This window comes from Mesocricetus auratus, unplaced genomic scaffold, assembly GCF_017639785.1.
Source record: "Mesocricetus auratus isolate SY011 unplaced genomic scaffold, BCM_Maur_2.0 Super-Scaffold_4256, whole genome shotgun sequence".
Taxonomy (NCBI): domain Eukaryota; kingdom Metazoa; phylum Chordata; class Mammalia; order Rodentia; family Cricetidae; genus Mesocricetus; species Mesocricetus auratus.
The window spans coordinates 83,557,829-83,579,975 of record NW_024429182.1 but is presented as its reverse complement, the minus strand read 5'-3'; the positions used below and the strand labels follow the sequence as shown (position 1 = coordinate 83,579,975).

Here is a 22,147-nt window from a genome sequence, read left to right as displayed (position 1 = left end):
AAGGTTATGATATCCAGGGCCTTCTGTATGTCCCCAGGAGCTTGATTAAAACAGGAAAATAGCTTAGAGATTATTCAGCACTCCTAAGGATGTATTTTAAAAATTATCTCACTTTGTGTTCTAAGTGTTATTAAGTTTTTAAAAACATGACAATCATTTCTCCAGAAGCAATTCTACTTATACAATGTTTATACTGGGGACCAAGAAGCTCACAATTGGGTCTGTGAGCCCCGTTAGTATTTAAGCAAATATGAGCATCAAAAATTGTGTGCTTATTTTCCCAACTGTTACAAGACTTCATCTCACTTTACCTATGAACCTTAGTTTCTTACCAGTTGTTTCTTTTTCATACTATCTCCTTTCCTTGTAGCTCTTATTCCTTATCTTATAGTATGTATTACTGAAAATCACTCATAATGATTCTTTTCTGTATGAAGGCAGGTATAATAAATACAAGTTACGCGGTGTTGTTAACAGTTTTTGCCCCTTAACTCCAAAGAATTAAACCTCAAAATTCTAATTATTTCTAAATACTTATGATGTTTGAGTGGAAGATGTTTTAAAATTAAGATGCATGCAATTCAAGCATTAATGCAGATATGAGTACAGTACTATCTAGAATAGCATATAACATCTGCCCTGAACTTTATAGGCCTTCTTAGAGGGTTCAGTAAGCCAAAATTCTTTCCAGAGTAATACTAAGATATTATTTGTCCATTCAAATTCCTTTCTCTATTGTGCAAACAATGGCACTCAAAATATTGCATGTCTACGATAAGGTTTTAGTAAGAAAGCCTGCCTATTTTTAAAATAAATCAGGCACTAAAGGAGTCTGTAAAAATTAAAAACAAAGCCAACCACATTAGAATTTTGTTTAAAAAAGCATAGATAGTGCTCAAAATGTTGTTTACATCAATATCTAATTATTATTTTAAGTAAATAAGTATCCTAATGTTTTAGTCTTTATATCTAATATGATGGATATTGGTTGTAAATATCCATCCATATAAAATAGCTCATACAAATTCAAAGTCTTTGAAGTTTTTAATAATTTTCTGGAATATAGAAAGGCCTTGAGACCTCAAGAGCTGAAAATAACTACTAGAAAGATTAGACCTGGAAGGAGGAAGTCTTGGAAAGTGCCTGCCCTGGTGAGGGGCTTAATTAACAAGTCTGTTCTACAGATTGTACAGATGATAGCTCTTCCAAAAGATGAGTACAAAGCTATTACTTGACTGTGTGGAATCTTAACATGTTCACTGGGAGAAGTGGTAACTGGATTTAGAATTTTGACCTAAATACTTGCAAACAAAACTTAAAGCTTCGTATCTGCTCCAAACCCTCACCTCTGTCCTTAAAAGCATCTGGAATCTTAAGTCCTTACCAATTCTCACATTCTTCCCAGTGAGAGGGCAGTGCGAACAAGAACCAGAACTAAATAAGTTGTTGTTGCCTTTTTTCCTTTTTTCTTTCTTTCTTTCTTCTTTTTTTTTTATGAATTAAGCCTTAAACCAGTAGCTAGGCAACCAATGAAGTAGCCCTGACAACAGGGAAGAAAGAAGGTAATGGTTGAATTCAGCCAGAGCCTACACACAGTACCAGGGAGCTGCCAGTGCTACTGGTTCAAATGCAAAACACAGCATTAACAAATCCTCAGTGTTCTCTCTCTTATAGCTGTTCATCTCAAAGAGAATGCAGGAACATGTGTCTATGTAATTGCCTGCAGATCACAATAGTGGTGTGTTCAAAAAAAGGAACGTTTGAAACTCTGATATACACCTTGCTTTAGATTCTTAGCAAACCTGCCCCTTCCATCTCTGGAGACATGGGAAGAAAGGTTGATGATGGACAGAAGGCATGCTGGGGATGAGCGGTCTTAGCTGGGTCATTGCTTCCTCACCTGGGAAACTGGAAGAGCAAAACCCATATCCTTGAAAAGATTCAGAGAAACATGGTATGTAATAAGTAGTATTTTTGGAGCATATAGGACTATTTAAGCATTGGTTGTCATGTGAAAAGTATTGTATAGTGTCTTTTGAACTGACAGCTGCTCTTCTTTGCAAACAAAGATGATCACAGATCTGTCCCTTCTTGTGAAACCTCCACTGTGCTCCACGTTCTTCCACAGTATATTTTCTTGGGAGCAGATTGACAGAAGAAACATTTCAACTGAACATGCCAGTCAATTGCAAAGACAATAATCCCAATTAACTGGTTCTGTGTACACTTGACTTGAAAGCAGTATGCACCCATTGGTACAGCTGTATAAGGAGTTTAGTCGCTTCACGGTGTGCCATTTAGCTTGCTCTCAGCACCCTTGCTTATAGTTGGCAAGGCTGTATTGGTCTTTTGATTACACTTACCCTGTCATGCAACAATAAATATCTGGATCAGCTGTAGAAATAACAAGAAGCTGTGGCAATTGACCATGAGAAGCAGTCTCCTTCATGTGTTCCTTTCCCAATTAGAAGGAAAACTTTATATCACTGTGGTGTAGATGTTCTGAGTTTGTAAAGTCAGGAGAGGAGCAAAGACCTACACTTTTACAAATTCCACAGTGGCTTTTAAGTAACTAGCAACACATTCACAATGTGTCTCAATGATGGGCTTATCATCCTCCTATCTTATTTAACTGGGAAAAATACCATTTAGGCATGAGTAATGATTATTGCTATGAAACCCCAGTCAGAGTATTTTTTTAAAAGAAAGTATGTATTAAACAACATTAAATCAGAAGATAACAAAGCTCTCTACCCACAACAAATCATATTTGAATATTATCTTGTTGACTACACTCAGATTCTAGCAGGTAACTAGTATATGAAAGTTCCCCAAGGACAGTGAGATGGCTTGAAGGGTAAATACAATTGGCAGCAAGCCTGAGATCTGAATTCAATCTCCAGAACCACATCAAAGCAGGTGAGAACTAACTCCACAGAGTATCCTCTGACCTCCACATATGACACACATGCCCACACCATCATGCACACACTTCCAATAGAAATAATAAATACAATTTAAAACTTTAAAGTTCCTTTGAAAACATAAAAGCAAAATGTACAGGTGAATTTGTGAGCAGCTGCCTGTTAGGGTTTTCCTAGCCTTCACTCCACTCTTAGACACTGTAGCCCCCAAGATACAGTAGTTTCACCCTTTATCACTGGAGTGTATAAAAGAGACAGAAAACTAAATGAGCACAGAGTTGACACGTGGTTTTAAAGTGAGAAAGAAGCCAATACCAATAGAGGATTTTCCATGTGAGACGATTGTTACACTCTTCCTCAAACAACCCTTCAAAGGGAAAGATTCTCAATACCTTCATTTCACAGCTCTGGTCATTGAAACTCAGAAAGGTAAACTGACATACTTAGGTAAGACCTAAGAAAACGTCACGGAGAGAACTCAGACCCAGGGTGAATCAACACCAAGACCCAGGTTTACTCTCATCTATTTATGGCCTCAAATTCTGTTCTGCTCCTCAGCTAGCCACTTCTGTGTCTACATCTTCATCCCTCAACCTTCTGTTATGGATCCTGAGCCAAAAACCAGAGTAGCAGGAAGAAGGCACTGTGGAGACAGAAAGCAGGAAGCTCATGCCCCTTTGTGCCAAAGCTTTTCCTTATTCCATCAAAGGTTTGTATGCCCAAGGCTTAAACTATCATAGAAAGCTGCTAAGCAAATCCAATACTATTCTCTCTGTGGAAACAGTAAGCCTGGTGAGGAACACTAAAACTTAATTCTGTTTTTGCTGTAAGTCCCCTACTGTCAGTAAACCCCTCTTTTCACTGGGTCTATTTCTACTCTGTAACCAGCAGTCACCACACACCAGATGGATGTAATGCTCCCTCCAATCTCCTCATGCCAGGAGGTTTTGGTGGTGGTGGTGGTGGTGGTTGGATGGTTTGTTTTGCTCTGATTTTGGCAACCCAGGACTGTGAACTGGCTGAGCAAGCTCTCTAGCACTAAGCTCCACCAGCCCACCCTGCAGCTCCTCTTGCAGCCATGTACTTCAGAGGAACCTAAGTGTCATCTTTTGCCCCTGTGCTCATTTTGACATGTCCTGAGGGCCAGCATCTTTCTCAAGCAACCCCCAGAGGGAGTGGTGGCTCTGACCATATGTGTATGCCTGTGCAGCCTGCCGTGATCCAGTCACTGAGTACAGACACACACATGCGAGCACCCGAGTGCGCACTCAACAAACATATCACAAACCATTCATGAAGAAGGCCACCCTGTCTCACCTCTCTCTTAGCCAGATGCCCTGAGCTTAGCTCCAGGACATTTATAAGCAGTGTGATTGAAATTCTGCGGTGGATTATCTTGACAAAAACACTTAGAATTGTCAAACAATAAAATGTGGTAAGGAATTCTCCATAATATGATCATATGATCTAATCGCACTGGTGCTCCAGCACAGATGGGGCCGGCTGGTGTTCTTGGTGGGAAAACCTAACTTAGGGCCAGCCTTATGCTGGCAGACGCTCACAGTGTGTGTGCAGAGGCTCATGGAGATGATGGTGCAAGGAGCTCCTGAGGTGCCGTTACAGTCTATTGTCCTCACAATCTGTGTGTTTAGCAGACCCTGAACTCCCTGCAACAGCCACCCAGAGCAACATCACTAGTTCTGTTCTGGCCGATCAAGTCAGTGATGTTTCATACTAAAATGGCAAAATAAAGATTTACTCAGTAAAGTGAAACAGGTCATGAGTAAATATGTATTCATATGGACACACATGTGAGCCTCTGTGTGCAATAAAAACATAGCTTTCCTGTGCCTGGGCCATAAATGTTAACCTACACTGGTTATACTTACAGAGTCTTTTTAATCACACCTAGTGTGATGAAATATAACAGGCAATGGTTGACAGTGAGATGTGATGCCCCATCCCCTTCAGCACTGGAAGGTTCTATCTATCCTATTTAGTCTTGCTTCAGCTAAAGACAGTCACCTCAGCCAAGATCAAGTCCTCTTTTCAGGGTAGCTTTTATCCAAGGACTGACTGGCATGAGTATACAAAACTAATTCCTTTCTCTAAATTTGGAGCAATTCTCAATAACTATGAGGTCATGAGCTCTGAAGGAAATGCTAGTGGAGGTAAGTGCAACTATTTTCTCACCAAGTCCTGTTTGTCCCTGTCCCTTCTACAGATGGAAGTTTTGGAGAGTCCCTACACACACACCTGCCACTGACATTCAGTTAACGGCCTGCTTCCCAGGGAAGCCAGGTGTGTGCTATGTTCTATAAAGAATGTTCAAGAAAAAGAGAGAAGTGTGCTTAATAAATGATAAGGTTTGTGACAGCAATGCTGTGAAACTTATCTAATACTGTGACATGGGATCCAACAAGCAAATTACCCAGTCTAATTTACAGGTCTTTATATTTAAAGAAAACTGGGCCAGTAATTCAAAGCTGGGCAATTTTGAAGCTAGATAGCAAATTAGATTTGTTCCAATTCACTTCCTAGTCTTATTACATATTATATACTTAAACTTTTTGACTTAGGAAAAAAAGTGAAAAGAAAGGTGGTGTCCCTATGGAAGGAAAGTCACAACTTTAGAATGGAGATCTGAATAATAAGAGAGCCAAAGCTGCCTCGCTTGAGGTTTCTGGAGTGGTGTTCTTGATGCATTCCTCTAACTGCAACTAGCCTAACTAGGCTGGCAAGTATAGCAATCCCCAAATAAGATCCATAAGATGACACAAATCACCTCTAACCATTGCTCTCCTTCAGGAGGCTGGGATTCTCTAAAAAGAGCCAATGAACATACATAGCATTCCTAAAGAGCATGGGTGTTTCCAGTGTCCCAAATCCAACCAGGAAAACACAGCTTCCTGGTTCTATAGAAACCATTTTGCAGCTTACCTTTAGGGACTCAGTTGTCTTCAGCATGTTGTATTTTAGGTTATAATTATCAGCGCATTCAAAGTCAACCTCATTTCTCATTTTTTCCTCTCCTGCCTTTCTTGGAAATATAAAGTGGTTTTTTTTTTTTGCTTCATATTTCTTCCTCATAAGTGAATTAAGAAAAGTCAATGGGAAATAAAAACTAATCTTTGGAATTTGTGTATAGTGTCCATATTTGAACCTTTATCTCTAAATAACTATAGTAAATAACTACAAATGATATTAATTTTTATTTATTATTCTATAGGTATGTGTACGTGCCAAAGTTTATATATGATATGACACATCCTGTAGGATGCTATTGGTAGTCACAGTACAGGAGGAAATGAGGGAAAATTACATCAGGCATTAGGAAGTCAGCTCTCTTTAGAACTAAGCTTCCTAGTCCATGAAAGGCATGGTGTATCCCATCCTATTACCAGCCCCATTCTACCCTGCACCTCAGATGTCTCTAGTATGGCCCAAGAGTACAATAGGGTCAAAAGGTTGAGAATGAGCTATACTTGTGCATACCTTGCAATGGGTCTCATTGCTTCCTGAACAGAAAAGTCTTAGCTTTATGTAACTGTGAATGTGACCTTGTTTTGAAATAGAGTATTTACAGATGTCATCAAGCTAGAGTAAGGTCTTAATGGATTAGATGGTTAGGTAGCAGACACACATACAGAAGATAAGTAGGAAAGACAGGAGGATAAAGCAAATATAGCCCAAGGTTCTTGCAACAATTAGAAGCTAGGAAGAGGAGGGGATGGCACTCTTAGAGATCTGCAGAGATCATAGTTTGTAACACCTTGGCTGGGGACTGGCCTCCAGAGTCACAGCTCAAGTCCCTGTTTCTCTATGCAAGCCAGTGTGTAGCACTTAGGAAAGGATTACACCTGTGCATACAGATGGTCTTGTCACACACAGGCACACAAATAGCACCACACACTTCCAACTTCTTCAAGAGCAAATAGAAAAACCCTGCAGGGGGAACTAGAGAGACCACAAGCTTGTATCGTATTGTGGAAACTGTGCCACTGTGTCCTCACTACAGTTAACAAGGGCTGAAACAAAGGGAAGGCTCCTGGCCTAAGCCCAGTAGCCCGCAGTTTTAGTTCGCTGAATAAACACACACAAGCGTTTTTTAAACATTTACTTAGCGACTATTACTTCTGTCTATCACAGTATTCTACAGTAGTTCCAGATTTAAAAGTAAACAAATAAATATTTTCTCACAGTTTAGTACTGGGCAAGTATTTGTGTATAAAAGGAATGAATGAGTTGTCCTGTATGCACACTCCTCCCAGGCACCCATGTCCACCCTTCCTCAGGAGGCCAAATGGATTTTCTGTGTGCCAGTCAGATCTCAGTCACACGCTGGAGAGATCCAGTGTGGGATGAAATGAAGAGGCTTCCCAGAGCCCGCCAGGTCGAGGGTGCTTTGCCCAGGCAATGACGGCTACCGCATATCCTCCGCTATCCCCTCTCTTATGGCCACATTGGTCTGCACATGCACAGCTCTACCTGTCTGGAGTGCTTTCCATCCTGTTCCTCCTGTGGCCATAGCATGGCTCCATTCCGGTTTCTATTCTGAGTCATATCTCCAGACAGTCCTTACTGCTACTTCTAAAATAACCACCCTAAGCCGCTTCTTCCCCTTGGTTCCCAGTCGTGAACTGACCCAGCCTTGTATGCCCACTCATCTCTTCATGGCCTCTGCCCCTACCAGTGTTAACTCCTCTCAGTTCAGGCATTTGCTCCAGACTCTCTTCCTTTTGTGAGTCTATCCCAGAACAAGCACTGGATAAAAGATTTGCTGAATCAAAATGATGAAAATCAAATGTAGTTTGAAATTTGCTTGCTTTGTTTTTTACTTTTTGATAGGAAGCGTGGCATTAAATTTGATGGGGAGCAACAATTCACTTACCATTACTGTGAGCTTATGTGTGTATCCTTTAAATATTCTTACACTCTATTCTCACTCTAATCATATAATTTACAGTCTTTATAAGAAATCTCCCAAATGTTGCAGAATGGTACAGAGAGACACCATCAGGCAAGTAGGTTGAGTACCTGGGAAGCAACTTAAGCACTAACCCCCAGTAATGTGAAATGTAACACAGGGTAGACTTGAATAAATTACAGGGTGGCACTCAACCTGGAAGCCCAGATCATTGGTAACAGGTTAGGACCCGGAAGCCTAAAGAAAGAGATGAGAGTGAGTGGATGGGCCTGCCATGCAGTAGAGGGGGACGCAGGGTTACCTTCTCATTCCTGCAGTTGCTCAGACCCATGTTGTTGATGGACGACAGTTTCCCATCAACCCCGTGTGGCTGTTGTTGCTGTTCCCGTTGGATCTGTTCTCGCATCTTCCGAGCCTCCTGAATGGCTTTCATCACTGTGTCCTGGTCCCCAAACAGGGCAGGAGAGTTGAGACTGGACAGGATATCTGCATACACAGGATGCATTATTAGAGGTGTGTGGGGACAGTCTCTCAAGTGCTGGCTATGATCCACTCCCCAGGGGAACACCGTATTCTCTGAACAAGGAAGGGACACATTTGTTATTAAGAAAACTACACTATTTAGCATAGAAAGCCAAGTCAAGCTAGCTGTATTGGTTCAGGGTGCAATTAGGCCGTGGAGGATACCCCATCACCCCAGGCTGGTAGGCTGTCCACTACCTCTCACAGGTTCTAATCTTGTACGTACAGGGGGAAGTATTTGCTGCTTGTGCCTACAGTATCCATACTTCTACATTGCCTTCTGAGCTCTACTGGGAGGAAGTAACCACTTTGCATGTGTCTATACCTTGTGTACAATCTTTACTGACTGGTGTGGGAGGAATAAAATGGGGGATAGGTAGAGAGGCAGCTAGGATTTCTGTCCAGATACTCTGATGTATTTGGTGTGATGTGTGTGGGAGCAGTTTGAGACTTAACAGGATGAGATCTGTGAGGGCACTATGGTGACATCTGTATGTATGTGTTTATGTGTCCACTGCAGGAGTGAGGACTTTTCCATTCTCCAGAGCTGGCTGGTTAATGAAGCATTCTTCTTATCATGCTGCCTCGGTTATTTACCAAGAGAATGACAACCCTGCCCCAGCTTCAGCTTGGACACCCACTGCTCCCAGTCCTCTTCCCCTACCCCCAATCCTGACATACAGTGATACAGTGAAGCAGTATGTGTGGCAATGGCTTTCACATGAGCACAAATCCTCAAATCAAGTAAGAATAAACACTTTCTACCGTTATATTCCAAGTAACCCAGAGGGGGAAAAAGAAATAGAAACAAATTTTCTTCTATGCTTTGCATTTTACTCAACTTAAATGAATACTTTGGACCAGTTTTCCCTTTTTTAGACAAAGGAGGGCAATTATTTAATTACTGATAGATTTCAGCTGCTGTTGTCTATGTGACATGATCTACTTGTATAAGGTCCTTTGTATTTCATCGCACATGTGTGTGAGGTATACCTCACATAGACAAACAGGGAAACCAGACTGCAATCAAGCCCATACCACACAACTTGTATGTACAACACATGTTTGGTGTGAAGTTCCAGAAAGTGTCTAAGAAAGTGTTCTTAAAAGTCAGTTACTTCATATGATATTAAATTGTTTTATTTTGAAATTTTTCTAATAAAAGACTACTTTGTGCAGTATTGTATGCACAGCCTGCTGTCTACAGCAGATGCTTTTATTCTTTTACCTTGCTCTAACCTAAGCGGCATAGGGTGCTGCTGACAGGAGCAGGGCCTGTGACATGCTATCTCTTTCCCTGCCCTTTGGATGAGCAGCCCAGGGAACAAGCGCTCTCCAAACAAGATGTGGAAGGGGACTGCATGAGGCCACTTCATGAGGCAGGCTATTTTCCTTATGTTGGCTCTTTGTTCTCATCTCCCTACCTCCAAAACACCAGAGAAAGAAATAGTTCACAGTAATGTTCCAGGCGTGGATCCCTTCTTATCTTCTCACTGGGCACCCCTAAATAGGGAGTGAAAAGCTGTGGCTCCAATGAGATGAATGTGACTGGAAATCAGAACAGGCTGTTGTCCACATCCTACACTAATTTTCTCAGTGTCAGCGAGGACACTGCATCTCACGTTCGGCCCAGGTGAACACACCTCTAACTGAGCTTCCTGAGAGCAGCAGGTTCTAGGTGTGCATCCTGGGTATCAGTCCTGGATCTGCTTGTTCACAGCACAGGTCTGGAGCTCAGTCATTCTACCAGTAGGAACTGAACTGTCTACCTTGTAAAGTCAAGGAAAATTAAATAAAGCAGCAAGACTAGATATGAAATTGTAATGGTTCTACCCACACATTACCATATCCAATTATAATAAGCAGTAGGCTCTACGATTCAATAATGCAAGGAAGGTAATGTAGTAAATACATGATAGGTCTAATTCCTAACTCCTTTGAATCTCACTGTCTTTATTTGGAAAGCAAGAGACAAGAAGTGTCCAGTAAAAATACCTTTAATGCTTTTGGTTTGTTCCTGCCAAAAAATGCTTTCTTACCTATTGCTTCATTCTCCCCAAGACCATGAATGTTTTGGGATCCACTTATCACAGTCTTTCAAAACAGAGCTTTGGTGTCCTGGATACTGCAAGATCCTTGTCATGTGGGCTATTCTCTTCTGGCCTTACAGTAGCCCATGAACTACACAATACTATTCCCCTAAAGTCCAAAGTCACAACACTAGCCAGTGAAGATTTTGGGTTCAGGCATGACCCATTGTAAAATCTATGTATTTGCTTATTTCTCAAACAGGGGTATGAAAATCCCTAGAGAGTCTTGAAAATGCACATCCAGAAAGCAAGAAGGGAAAGATACATTGTGACATGGCTTCCTGCATGAAGCCAGTTCTTGATGCCCTTACAGAATTACTTTAGGGCAAAATCTTGACAAAATTCAGACATCCTCAAGGGTCTGATGGTCAGGATCCATTATCACCTAAAAAATGGATCCTAGCAGGATTTGAGATGTTTTTCAAAAGTTCTAGTCACCTAAGATAACAAGGTGAGTTCTGTTTCAGTGGAAAGAGTGTCACTATCCTTCCCAAAGAATACACAGGACCCAAGGGCAAGCCATCATTGGCCCATTTTGTTTCTTTTCTAGGTCACAGGTCTCTTCCTGAGGTGAACTTTCCCATTTACCTAAAGAGGATCCTCTCCCCAAGCTTCCTCCAATGGGACTGGGGATGCTGCTCTTGTTTGGCAGGTTGACAGGGCTAGTTTTGCTGGCTGGGAAGAGGCTCTGGGTGGGAGATGTTGGGGACTTCACAGGCTCTACTGTCTTAGGCCTTGATGAGAGATTCAGCGGCTGGGCTGTTGTTTCATCCTACAAGAGTTTAACATAAATAATTATTTTAAAAAAGACAAATGAAGCACATTATCACTTAGTAAGCCACAGTTATTTTACACCTCGGAGACAATGCCACGTTCTCCTACAACAATAACAAAAGAAGCTAATTATCTACCTCCTTGAAGATTCATCGGAAGGAACCTCATTAATTTCCCTGTGTTATGCTTCTATTTACATTAACTGTGTAGTTGGATCATTCTTTTTGCCAAATTAAAATCTGAATTAGCTCACATTACAGCTTAATTTCCTAATGTGTTTTCAGGGATCTAAATTAACCTAGGGCATTTACAAAGAATTATTTAAAATTTCAGTAGCTCTGTAGTGCTTTTGTGTTAGTCTCTCAGAAAAGTTCCTGTGACTATAAATAGTCCCTGCAGCTAATTTTTTAATATATATTTTAAATCAAACAATCACAAGTGCTTTAGAATGGAAACATGGAGAGTCTTCTTCTGCCCTGCCCTCAGAGGCCCATGCCACACCACAGGCTTCTCTGTGGCTTTCTGGGTGTGGGTGATCTTGTGGTTTATATTCTGGTCCCTATTCATGTTTAAAATTAATTTTGTGAAGAGCAAGCATACATTGTAATTATGTTTTACATGCTATGCTATATGCAATTTATTTTTCATGTTTAAAATGATGTCTTGTTAGAATCTTTGGTACATATATTTATGGAATGTCTATTTTAAGAGCATATCCCTCCACACTGAGCCCAGTATTTCCATCTCTGGCTTGGAACTCTAGGGTAGCCAGTGACTTGAAAGTTAAACAACTTGTTTTCATTTTGTCTCATTTATCCTATCATAAAAGAGTTGTGGAAAATATTTCTATCGTTCAGAAATATAGATATGAGTATATGATTTAAAGGTTCAATGTTAAGATCTGCATTATTGCATTCTGAAGCAAAATCATGAGCAAATGTCAAATCTTCTTTTGCCTCTGGGAGGGCACAGAGAACTTGCTTTCAATGACATTATTGAAAACTCACAGCGGAGTCTGGTAACAGAACATTCTCTCCCACAGTAAACATGTGGCATCACTGAGACTTTATTTCTCCATCTATGAAAAGGTGGCCATATACAACGGGATATCAATCAACAGACAAGCCAAAAACCAACACTGGGGGAGGATGGGTGAGAGGAAGACTGGGAGCATGTGCAGAAGCAACCATGCTCTAAGCACTACACTAGGCACCTACAGGGTATTAGCTTACTCAGCCACCGATGCTACTAGGAGGATGGGCTACATTACTCAAAATTTGCAAATGGGGAGATGAAAACAAAAATAATACAAAGCACCCTCCCAAGGCCATCTAGGGAGGAAAGAATTTGAATCTAATTTACTGGACTATGAATCTCCACATCCCTTTCTATCAAATGACCAGAAGAAAAAATCATTTTTATATTGATGTAGTGATTGTCTGTTTTGGTTTTTGTTGTTATTGTTGTTGTTTGTTTTGGTTTGTTGTGTATTAATAGGAAACAAGTGTTCTGTCCCATCTGTGTTGCAATGCACTTTATATTTAGAATAGGACATGTTCTGAGGTAACAAGATTACATCCACTATGAATGTCAGAATTATCTGATGTACTAGAAAATTGCTTCTTTTTGCTCTTAATTCAAAGGCTATTTAAACTAGTCACTTCTTTCACTCATATTAGAATCATAGCACTTTACATGCTATGTATTTGCTCATGTTCTCCATGATTCTTTCATCTGGGGTTGGCTGAACTTCTAAAACATCTTAGTTTAGGCTTTTTGTCAAGTTAAGGAAATGTTTGGCCATTATTTCTTCAAACATAAATCCAAGTCTTTCCTCTAGTTGAATGTGTTAGACAGACCATTTGACGTTGTCCCAGGACTGAAGGTCTTTCCTATGCTTCACTTTGCATAGTTTGTCCTGTGTCTTCACTTTCACAGGTTTCTAAATTGTCACTAATCCCATCCACTTACTGTTCATCTAAAGTGCTGCACGTATCACTTGTAGGCAGCTAATTATGCTTTCTGTGCCTTGTCTTATTATATTCATGTTTTTCTTCAATTTTCTTGAAAATACGGAGTTTATGACATCTTTTTCAGTTTTAATATTCTCTAATTTATTATTTATAACTCACAATTAATGTCAAAGATGCTCTCCATTGTAATAATGATAGAGAGACAGGATCAGGTTTACTTTTGAGGTTAAGGACCCACCCTCATGAAACAGGACATGACTATTAGACAGTGCTCTACAGACATCGATGCTAAGAGCCTGGTACAATGCATTCTAAACTGGTCCACTTTACTATCCAGAATGAGTTTTAGGGAAATGGTACAGGGAGCTTGGCAGCCTCCCTGAGTAGAGAATTTGGAGTTTATGAATGTTAATGTAGACAGAACTTTTGAGGTGGGATACCAATGAGGATAGTTCTGCAGAGAAAGAGAGAGAATGCTAACAAGCTGCAAAGGATTGGACTGCAAGTTTAGTTAGCAGAGTACTGATCAGCAAATGTATCTGAGAAGTCAACTTGAGGTGCAGGCGAAATGACTGCATGTTCACAAAGGACTGGGAATGGTTTACTCTCGCATTAACACAGTGCAAAGGTCTCTTGATGTACATACTGGGAATTAAGTAAAGTCTCTGGAAGTTGATGTCTCCTCATGGGGCTAAACTATCCTAAGATTTTTGGTTGTTTTGAACCTGCCTAACGAATATGAAAAGTATATCCATAGAGAATCCAGGGGTTCTGGGTCTCAGAATAGATTTCAGATATTTAAAGAGATGCAAACACTTTAACAGTCAACACTGTGAAATCCAAAATGTGCAGCATCTACTTAATAACTATGGGCTTACACAGAAACATGACAATATGAATAAAGAAGAGAAAAATCCGACAGATTTTAAACAAACCTCAGAATGGCACAGATGGTAGAGCTAGCAGATAAGATAGAGGGAAAAACTATAGGAGCCTAGGATGCAGGCAAAGCCACTCTCTTAAAAGCTGGGAAAAATGACAATGGCCATGTTACCAGTCTAGAATACATAATCTGAGAAAATATTTATGTTCATTCTATGTAATGATCATGAAATTTTGAGACATTTTGATAGTCTAATTATATGCCCCTTCCACCCAGTCTAAGACAGCACAAGAAGTTCATCAGGGGACAGGCTGTAGGGACTAAGAGTACATTGCCAGGTTGAGAGCCTTGTGCTGTATATAGAGTTGACAGGTGATGCTCACAGCCCAGCTCATTGATTTTGGATCTTTCTCGTTATGCAACTATGCAACCAGACATTTCCATCCCCACATTGAAACTGCTTTCATTTCCTTTATGACTACCATGAGCATCTTCACTACCACTACCATTTATAGAATTCTTATTACATGCTAGAGAACATATGGCTTCATGTAAGGTCCAGATTACAGTGACAGACTTTTAATAGATGAAACCCCTGTGTTTATTTGTTACCTCCAGCACACATTGCCCTGTCATATTTCACTATACAATGCATGATCGTGCTCTACACAGGGAAAACAACTGTAATGAGGACCATGATGAATCTGGGTGATCAAATCTCCTCAGTTAGCAGACTGAGCTTACTCTCAGAAGTTCTTCAGTAATAGGAACATTCTATCTAAATGCTCATTTTATGTCTTGGTTTATATATTTCTGCTCACATACATAATATATGATCTAAGAAGTATAAGAAATGGGTCCTTTGTTGCTAACATAAAATACAGTCAAGTCAAACCTTACAGAACTCTTATGCCTAAGAATTTACATGTGGTCAAGTGAGTAATAAAATCTGTTGGCCCACAAAGTTGGAATGGTAAAAGCAGATAGAAACTTGAATTTAGCCAGGGAACATTTACTCATCTAGTAAAGGCTTGGTTTGGTTCAGTTCCAGTTGGCCAACTTAAATTACAAAATGACTTTTTCATGTTAAAATATTTAATACCCAAATAGCCCAAGTTGATGGTGTTTCACATACTCTTTCTCTGACAACCATGAAGAGACTTATTCCTTGTGTTGATTGAGCTGCTGTGCTATGATTTGGATTCACAAATAAGCTTTTGGAACATAAAATAATCTAGTTCCAAAAATTTATAATTCCTGTGTTAATGGGTATAGTGCAAGCTTTCTAACAATTAAGTGTAATTTCACTCTATTTCTCTAGAGAATCATTGAGTTAATATTTGGGAAGAGGGCACAGACAGGCTGTCTTGAGGATGACTATGCTTTTGGTCTTTAATACTTGAAGTCTATTATTTCTGCAGATTTCTCTAATATTGCCATCTCAAAATTCACTAAAATAAAACAGCTTTGGCCACTGTAGAGCACCCAGTAGTCATGTTGGTTGCTCTCAACTATTTGCTATGTGAAGACTCAATAATTACCCAAACTTCCCACATCTAGCACCTCTGCCAAATTACAACTACACATCCATACTTAGTGCACCTCTCTAAGGTCATACTCAATTACATACAACTGTTTCTCCAAACTATGTAAATGTATTAATCCAAAATAGGAAGCAGATACAGTCTCCCCAACCAACTTGTACTATGTACGGACCAGATGCAACACAGATTTGAAGTGCTTGATCATTTCCTTTGTCACCAAGTACCCCCCAGGTGACCAGTTTGAGGACATTTGAAAATCAGTACCAACACTCCATCCATAACTGTGAAAGCCCATTTATCCTCTCATAATGACATGGTACCAAAAGCACCGTCAGCAATTGACACCTTATTTCTCAGCACCTTTTTGTAGCCAGTTCTGAAGAACAGAGTGCCACAAAACTCTGCATTAGATTCTGTTTGATTCTCCTTTAACACCAAGGATTCTAGGTCCTACGCTGACATTGTGAGTGGGCTCCCCACCTGTTTAAGGAATGTGGAGAGAAGTGTTGCAAGTCTGTGACAAAGACTGACAATAAAAGCAAGCCATTCCTGCCAGTGAACATTAAAAAATGAAATCCAGACTCTGAAGGGAGAGATTTTTTGAGGAGTGAGTTTTTGGAGTTAGGGAAGGATCTCACAATATAGCACTATTGTTATCGAAAGGGAAGCACCTGTTTCTCAATGCTCAATCATGATGTTCCCCATAAAGAGTGCTGCTTATTCCCTGTATAGTCTGCTTCACTACCTTTCTTACAAAGCTATTTTCCAAGCCATTTCCACAAACCCACAAAGCAAGTACCTTAACTTGAGTTACAGGGCTGGTCCCTCTCTTTTCATTTTTTATCCCAGTAGGTGAGACCGCCCCTGCTGTGTTTGGTGGCTGTGGAGTTGATGGCATCTTTGCTCCAGGTGACACCTGCATGCTGGCCAGCTGAGCCGCATAGAGCTGCTGCAAAACAGAGAAGGCGAACATCCTCTCGTTAAATGTAGCTGAAACAGGTTCAAGAAAAACTTACCGTATTGTCAGATAACATCTCGCACAACCCTGCAATTTCTCACTTTTAAAAAAAAAAAGAGGAAAATAAGAAAAAAAATCAAGTAAGTCAGAAAGGAAGAGGACTACAAAAAGAAACATGGTTCTATAGCTGTTCCAGCAATGACACCATGGGCTGGGACAAGACTGGTCTTTCTAGAACTCAGTTTCTTCAGTTGTACTGAAAGGAGTTTGGCTGAGCAGTCCCTGAGGTTCCTTCCAAGAGCTTGAAATCACTATACAATGTTCTTTAATGTCAGGTGTGTACACTTGTGGACTAAGAACTGAGGGACCTCGGTCTTGCCAACTTCTCTGGGGATACAGATACTTGAGGATCAGTGCTACCCCCGGGGTCCCTAAAGTCTGCCAGCAGTCAACTTCCCTCTCGGGTCTTATCTCAAGGCACCATATAACAATCTTTGACAATGTATAACAGATTGGCAGCCATAGAAACAAAAAGTCAAGCTTCTTTTCCTGACCCTAGTGTTGAATGAGGTAACCTAGTGTCAGCTCTGCTGGTGTCTCCCAGAGGCTCCTTTGACTTGGGACGCTAGGCTTATCACTCTATAGGTATTGCTGTCCCCTGGCCTTTTCTAAGTATTTGCTATCTTGCTATCTTATTCATCCTCTGCTCCCTCTTATAAGCACTCCTCTCTCTGAGACAAAGTGAGCAGACAATCTGATACTATTCATCTTTAAATGATCAACATTAAGTGCATTGATTTAACTGAATGCAGATTCAAGATTGGAATATGGGCCAATCTCACTTTTAGATAATTTTAACTTTTATCAAATAATATTATACATGGTTTCATAATTCAATATTACTTTAACACTTTTAAATAAAAAGAAAATCACAACAACATGGCCACCTTAAATAAGGTAAGGCATCTACAGCCATCCCTGATGGCCTTGACCTCCTGACAATGCTCTCTCCACCTCACCCCTACTCTGTGGAGACCATCCCTTTTCAACTTGGCTGAGCTCTCACTTGTCGCCTCATTTGCATATGATTATATGCTGTTCTGTCCTTAGCTGCTAATCTCACACAGGATGAAAGCTTTGCTTTCTTACATCACCAGCCACATGTGCTTCCAAGTGTCCTCTAGCTGCTTTATGTTAACATTACAGATTTTAAGTTAGTCTTACTATTTTATTCTATTTTGGCACTATTTATAGCTGAACTATGCAAAGAGCTATATTTCATTCTGTCTCCTCCCCCTACTCCCCCCCAGTACTAGTATTGAATCTAGGTCCTCAGGCTTGCTAGGTAAATATCACTTACCTATATACCAGACTTCTCTCAATCTTATTTTGAGGTAGGATATCACTAAGTTGTCCAGGCTGGACTTGAATTCATTCGGAAAGCTGAACATACCCTGGACTTATGATTTGCCTGTCTCAGCCTCCCAAGTAGTTGAGATTACATGGATTAGATACAGCAGCAACTTTTCTCTTTAGCTTTTTGTTAGGTTTAATGTTTGTATTGTTTATTATTTTATCTTTCATTTCTTTCTTTCTGGTTTTTGTAACTATCACTGGGTAATCCTAGACTCTCCAAAAGACAAAGAAAATGCAACACAATACAGTTGAATATATGGCTAATCTCTGTATCCATTTCCCCCTTAGAAATTCCCTCTAGAATTCTCTACATTCTTCCTCCAGTTTTTCATTAGGCTTGTGTTACAAAAAATTCCCCTTTGTCTCTCCTACATTGGATTCCATTTTCTGTCTGTCATGGCTTCCTGTCTCTTTGTTAATTCTCTTATTTTTGGTAGTACATACCCTCCAGAAAATACTTGAGAAAAGTACTTGTGAGGTTAATTTTTTTAGGAACTAATGATTCAGGAAACTATTATTATTATTATTTCCCTTGATAAAGAATTTTAAGTTAAAAAATGATTCCCAGAATTCCAAAGAAAAAACTTATTATCCTTTTACTCTAATTGACAATGACGCCTGATGTCATTCTGATTTAAGATTCTTCATGAAATCACTTTTCATTTGAGACAGCCTTGACTTCTTCCCTTTACACCAAATGTAGAGATTTCTTCCTGATGGCTGTCTGCCTGTTGACTTTGCACTCACTGATCTGGAGCCTAGCCCTTCTAATGTATAAAATCATGTGCTTCAACTCTAGAATATGCTCTGGGAATTTTCCATCAGCTCACACTAATAAATGCTGGACACCCTCATGAGCCCTCTGGTTTTAGTGTTTCCTTCTATCTCACACTCAAACATTTTATTTTACTCTCTGACAGAACATTTTCATCAACTTCTCCTAAGACTTCTATGAACTTTCCACTGTGCAATTTTAATAACCCTTTTTGTTCTCTGATTGCTTTTTTTATAGCATCTTGATCACTATTTTGTTGAGTAATATTAATGGTAGTTTTGAATTTTTCTTCTCTGCTCTCTGTACTGTTCACTCTTCTTTTAATCTTTTGATCCCCTTTTTTGGTTATGAACCTAGCCTTTAATGGCTGAACCATCTCTCCAGCCTTTGAGCTCGTTCTCATTGGAGAATTTCTAAAGCCTCTGGTGATGGTTGACTGACAAAGGTGACATCACTAGAAGCTGACTGGGAAGTCTAAGTGTAGGGCTGTTTGAATGACAGGCTTCAGTATAAATTTATGATGCAGGAAGTTGCTTTTTTTTCCTGGAGACTCCAAAGTGTCAACAAAGTGTTTCTCTTACACTGGGCCATTTTCTTAGAGGGATACCCTCAAATTCTTGTGTTGGTTTGAAGATTCAGTTGAATGCCATTATTGTGTTTGGTGTTCCAAGATAAACTTATGAATACAGCTTCTCAAGAGATCAAACTTTCAGTCTGTTGCTAGGCTGTGTCTGCTAATGAATGGTTGGGAGGAATCAGTAGCCATTACCATGCATGAGACAGAGGGGCCATCTTTTATTGATTTCAACCATTCTGACAGCCATTCTGTCAGCCATTCTCCTCCTATCACTGCCTTCCATGGCATATTGCCTTTTTCTTCTCTGATGACAGTTATAACTCAGGTATCCATTTCTCATGCCACCCCCCCCAAACTTTCACCTGTTTCTCTTTCTACTTGTACTCAAATGTTGCTACTTGTAATTCTAACTGTTCCCATATTAGGACCTGTGTGAAACTGTTAATAAATGAATCTGTTAATTTGCCTTGGTTAACCCACAGCAAGATATCCCAGTCTTAATATTGTTGATGTTTAAAAATGTCATTCAAATATTTTCTCTTCCTCTTAGAATCAAGATTAAGCCATTACCTTGATGGTCAGATTTCTATCATAACAGAATGCTTCCTAGTTCATCAACTACAGAGAAAATAGCTCAAACTTAGCCATATTAGTAGAGGAGAAAAAACAGGTGGTTTGTATATAATTTCCAGCATTACTATCATTCAGATGGACAAATAAAAAAAATTACAGTAATCAAAAACAGACCTTTCAGCACATGTAATTAAATGAAAGCTTAATAAAGAATAATTTGCAAGAGCCAGATGTGCCTATGTCATGATTGTTGCTTTCTTTGGAACAATTTTTCTAATATAACAAGCCTCTAAAGAAATTAAAGTTTCTTAATTCTGTATGCAATGACTCAGTGGCAAGAAAAATTCACAAGTAAGAGTCAAACTGCTATAATTTAGGCAAAGGAAAGGCTGTGGTTTTGTTTCTTTTTTACTTTGATAGATCTTTTTCTTTTTAAATTCAACAAGGCTGAGCATGCAGCTCAGATGGTAGAGTGTTTGCCTAGAGAGGACAAAGCCTGGGGCTCCTTCCCAACATTGCATGAATCAGGCATGTTAGCAAATGTTTGCAATTCCAAGACTTGGAAAGTAGAGACAGAAGAATCAGGAGTTCAAGGTTCAAGGTCCATATATATCAAATTTGAGGTCAGTCTGGACTACATGACTACCATATCTCAAAATAAAATACATAAATCAAAACAAGTTAGTAGGACATAGGAAATATCTTCTCTGCACCTTCTGCTTAGACTAAACCAGCAACGCAAAGTTTGATGGTGAATGACATAGATAGAGGTAGGTACAAATCAAAAGTTCATTGGCAAATTTGGGGAGTTATAAAAAATAACTGGATATTAAAGAGCCATGAAGTCTTGGAGATATGAGTCCTTACAAATAATCTATTCCTCATCCAAAGAAAGTTCATTTGGTTTTACTCAATCTTGAATCTTTCAGGGAGCTTCAACTAAAAATGCAAGGAAAAAATCTTTAGAAATAAGTCTATATTTTAAATATCTGACTCAATTCAATGATCCTTCAGATTTACTGGACAACATAGTCAATTTTTAGAAACAAGGTAGTGTTAATTGCTCTCTCTGAAGTTCTAATAATCATTTCATATTCACATCCAATAACTTCTACATAAAAGTGATAAGAACCCACAAACTCATCCTGCTCAGAACTGGTCCTTGTTAGTTGTGATTCCTGGGATGTTGGAGGCAAGAAGAGAGCCACTGAGATAAGTGGACAATGGGATGCAATATAAGACTCAGTATAACAAGCTTTGAGATAAAAATCAGAAAATGGAATACAACAAAGAGGCACCCATGAAAATCAATTTATCACATTCTACCTAATGAAGCATAGTCATTTAGCTATAATTATCATCTTCAAATTGGAAATTTTAGATTTGATTTAGATTGTAAGAATGCCATTCATCAAATAGGCATACTCTACAAAGCAATTTCATAGTTTACTTTCTAAGCTATTGTCAGCTGAATGCATTCTAAGTGCAAGGCTCTGTGCCAGAAGTCGAGGATCCAAAGTCTTGGGCCAACATTCAGCCTTGGAGATGTTAAATAGAGATCTCCAACTTTTGGCTGGCAGCTTTCCTATGGTGTCCATCCCTTTTGAACCTGTGTTTGGTCATGCATGTTTTGCTTCCTATCCTTGATAGTGGTAAGCTTCCTGAAGATATGAGTGATCTAATCTTTGTTGAATGCCTGGCACTAATGACAGCAGCCTAGTAGTAACAAGTACCCAAGAAGTATTTCTGAATTGACACACTACATATATCACTGCACAATAAAAGAGGTTCAGAAAATGAAACATAGCCATACTCAGCTATATTTATTTTGTTATGAGATATTTCACTATGTTGAATTCTAAAAAATTAAAACCAAAAGAATATACACCCAACCTTTGCTAAGTTGCATTGTTTCACATGAGTAGTTGGGGAGGAGAGGGAAAAGGAGGAAAATGTAATATAAGTCACTAGGTACAAACAGGTCTCAAAGAGACCCATTACTTTATATACTAACCTAAAAATTGACTAAAACATAAATTTTAAAAATTATATTATTTAACAGAAAAAGGGACCTTTTAAAGTGGTTTGATAAAAAACAACAAAAATAGATAGATAAAGTGATTTGATAACACATTTGCCAGGTGTTGAATAACTACTAGCTTCACTGACATTTGCTAAAGTTTGTCATACAAATAGCAGTTGGAGCATAAC

General features: G+C 39.4%; 1 protein-coding gene across 14 annotated transcripts in view; it reads right to left on the bottom strand.

Moving 5' to 3' along the window:
• Nucleotides 1–22,147, bottom strand: part of Sox6 (SRY-box transcription factor 6) — a 540,675-nt gene that overhangs the window by 59,571 nt on the left and 458,957 nt on the right. For all 14 annotated transcript variants that reach the window (XM_040755979.1, XM_040755976.1, XM_040755989.1 and 11 more), the window contains 3 exons: nt 16,437–16,586; nt 11,052–11,235; nt 8,153–8,337 (listed from right to left, as the gene is read on the bottom strand). In XM_040755979.1, the coding sequence (XP_040611913.1) occupies nt 8,153–8,337; nt 11,052–11,235; nt 16,437–16,586 (519 nt within the window). The remainder of the gene's footprint in view (nt 1–8,152; nt 8,338–11,051; nt 11,236–16,436; nt 16,587–22,147) is intronic.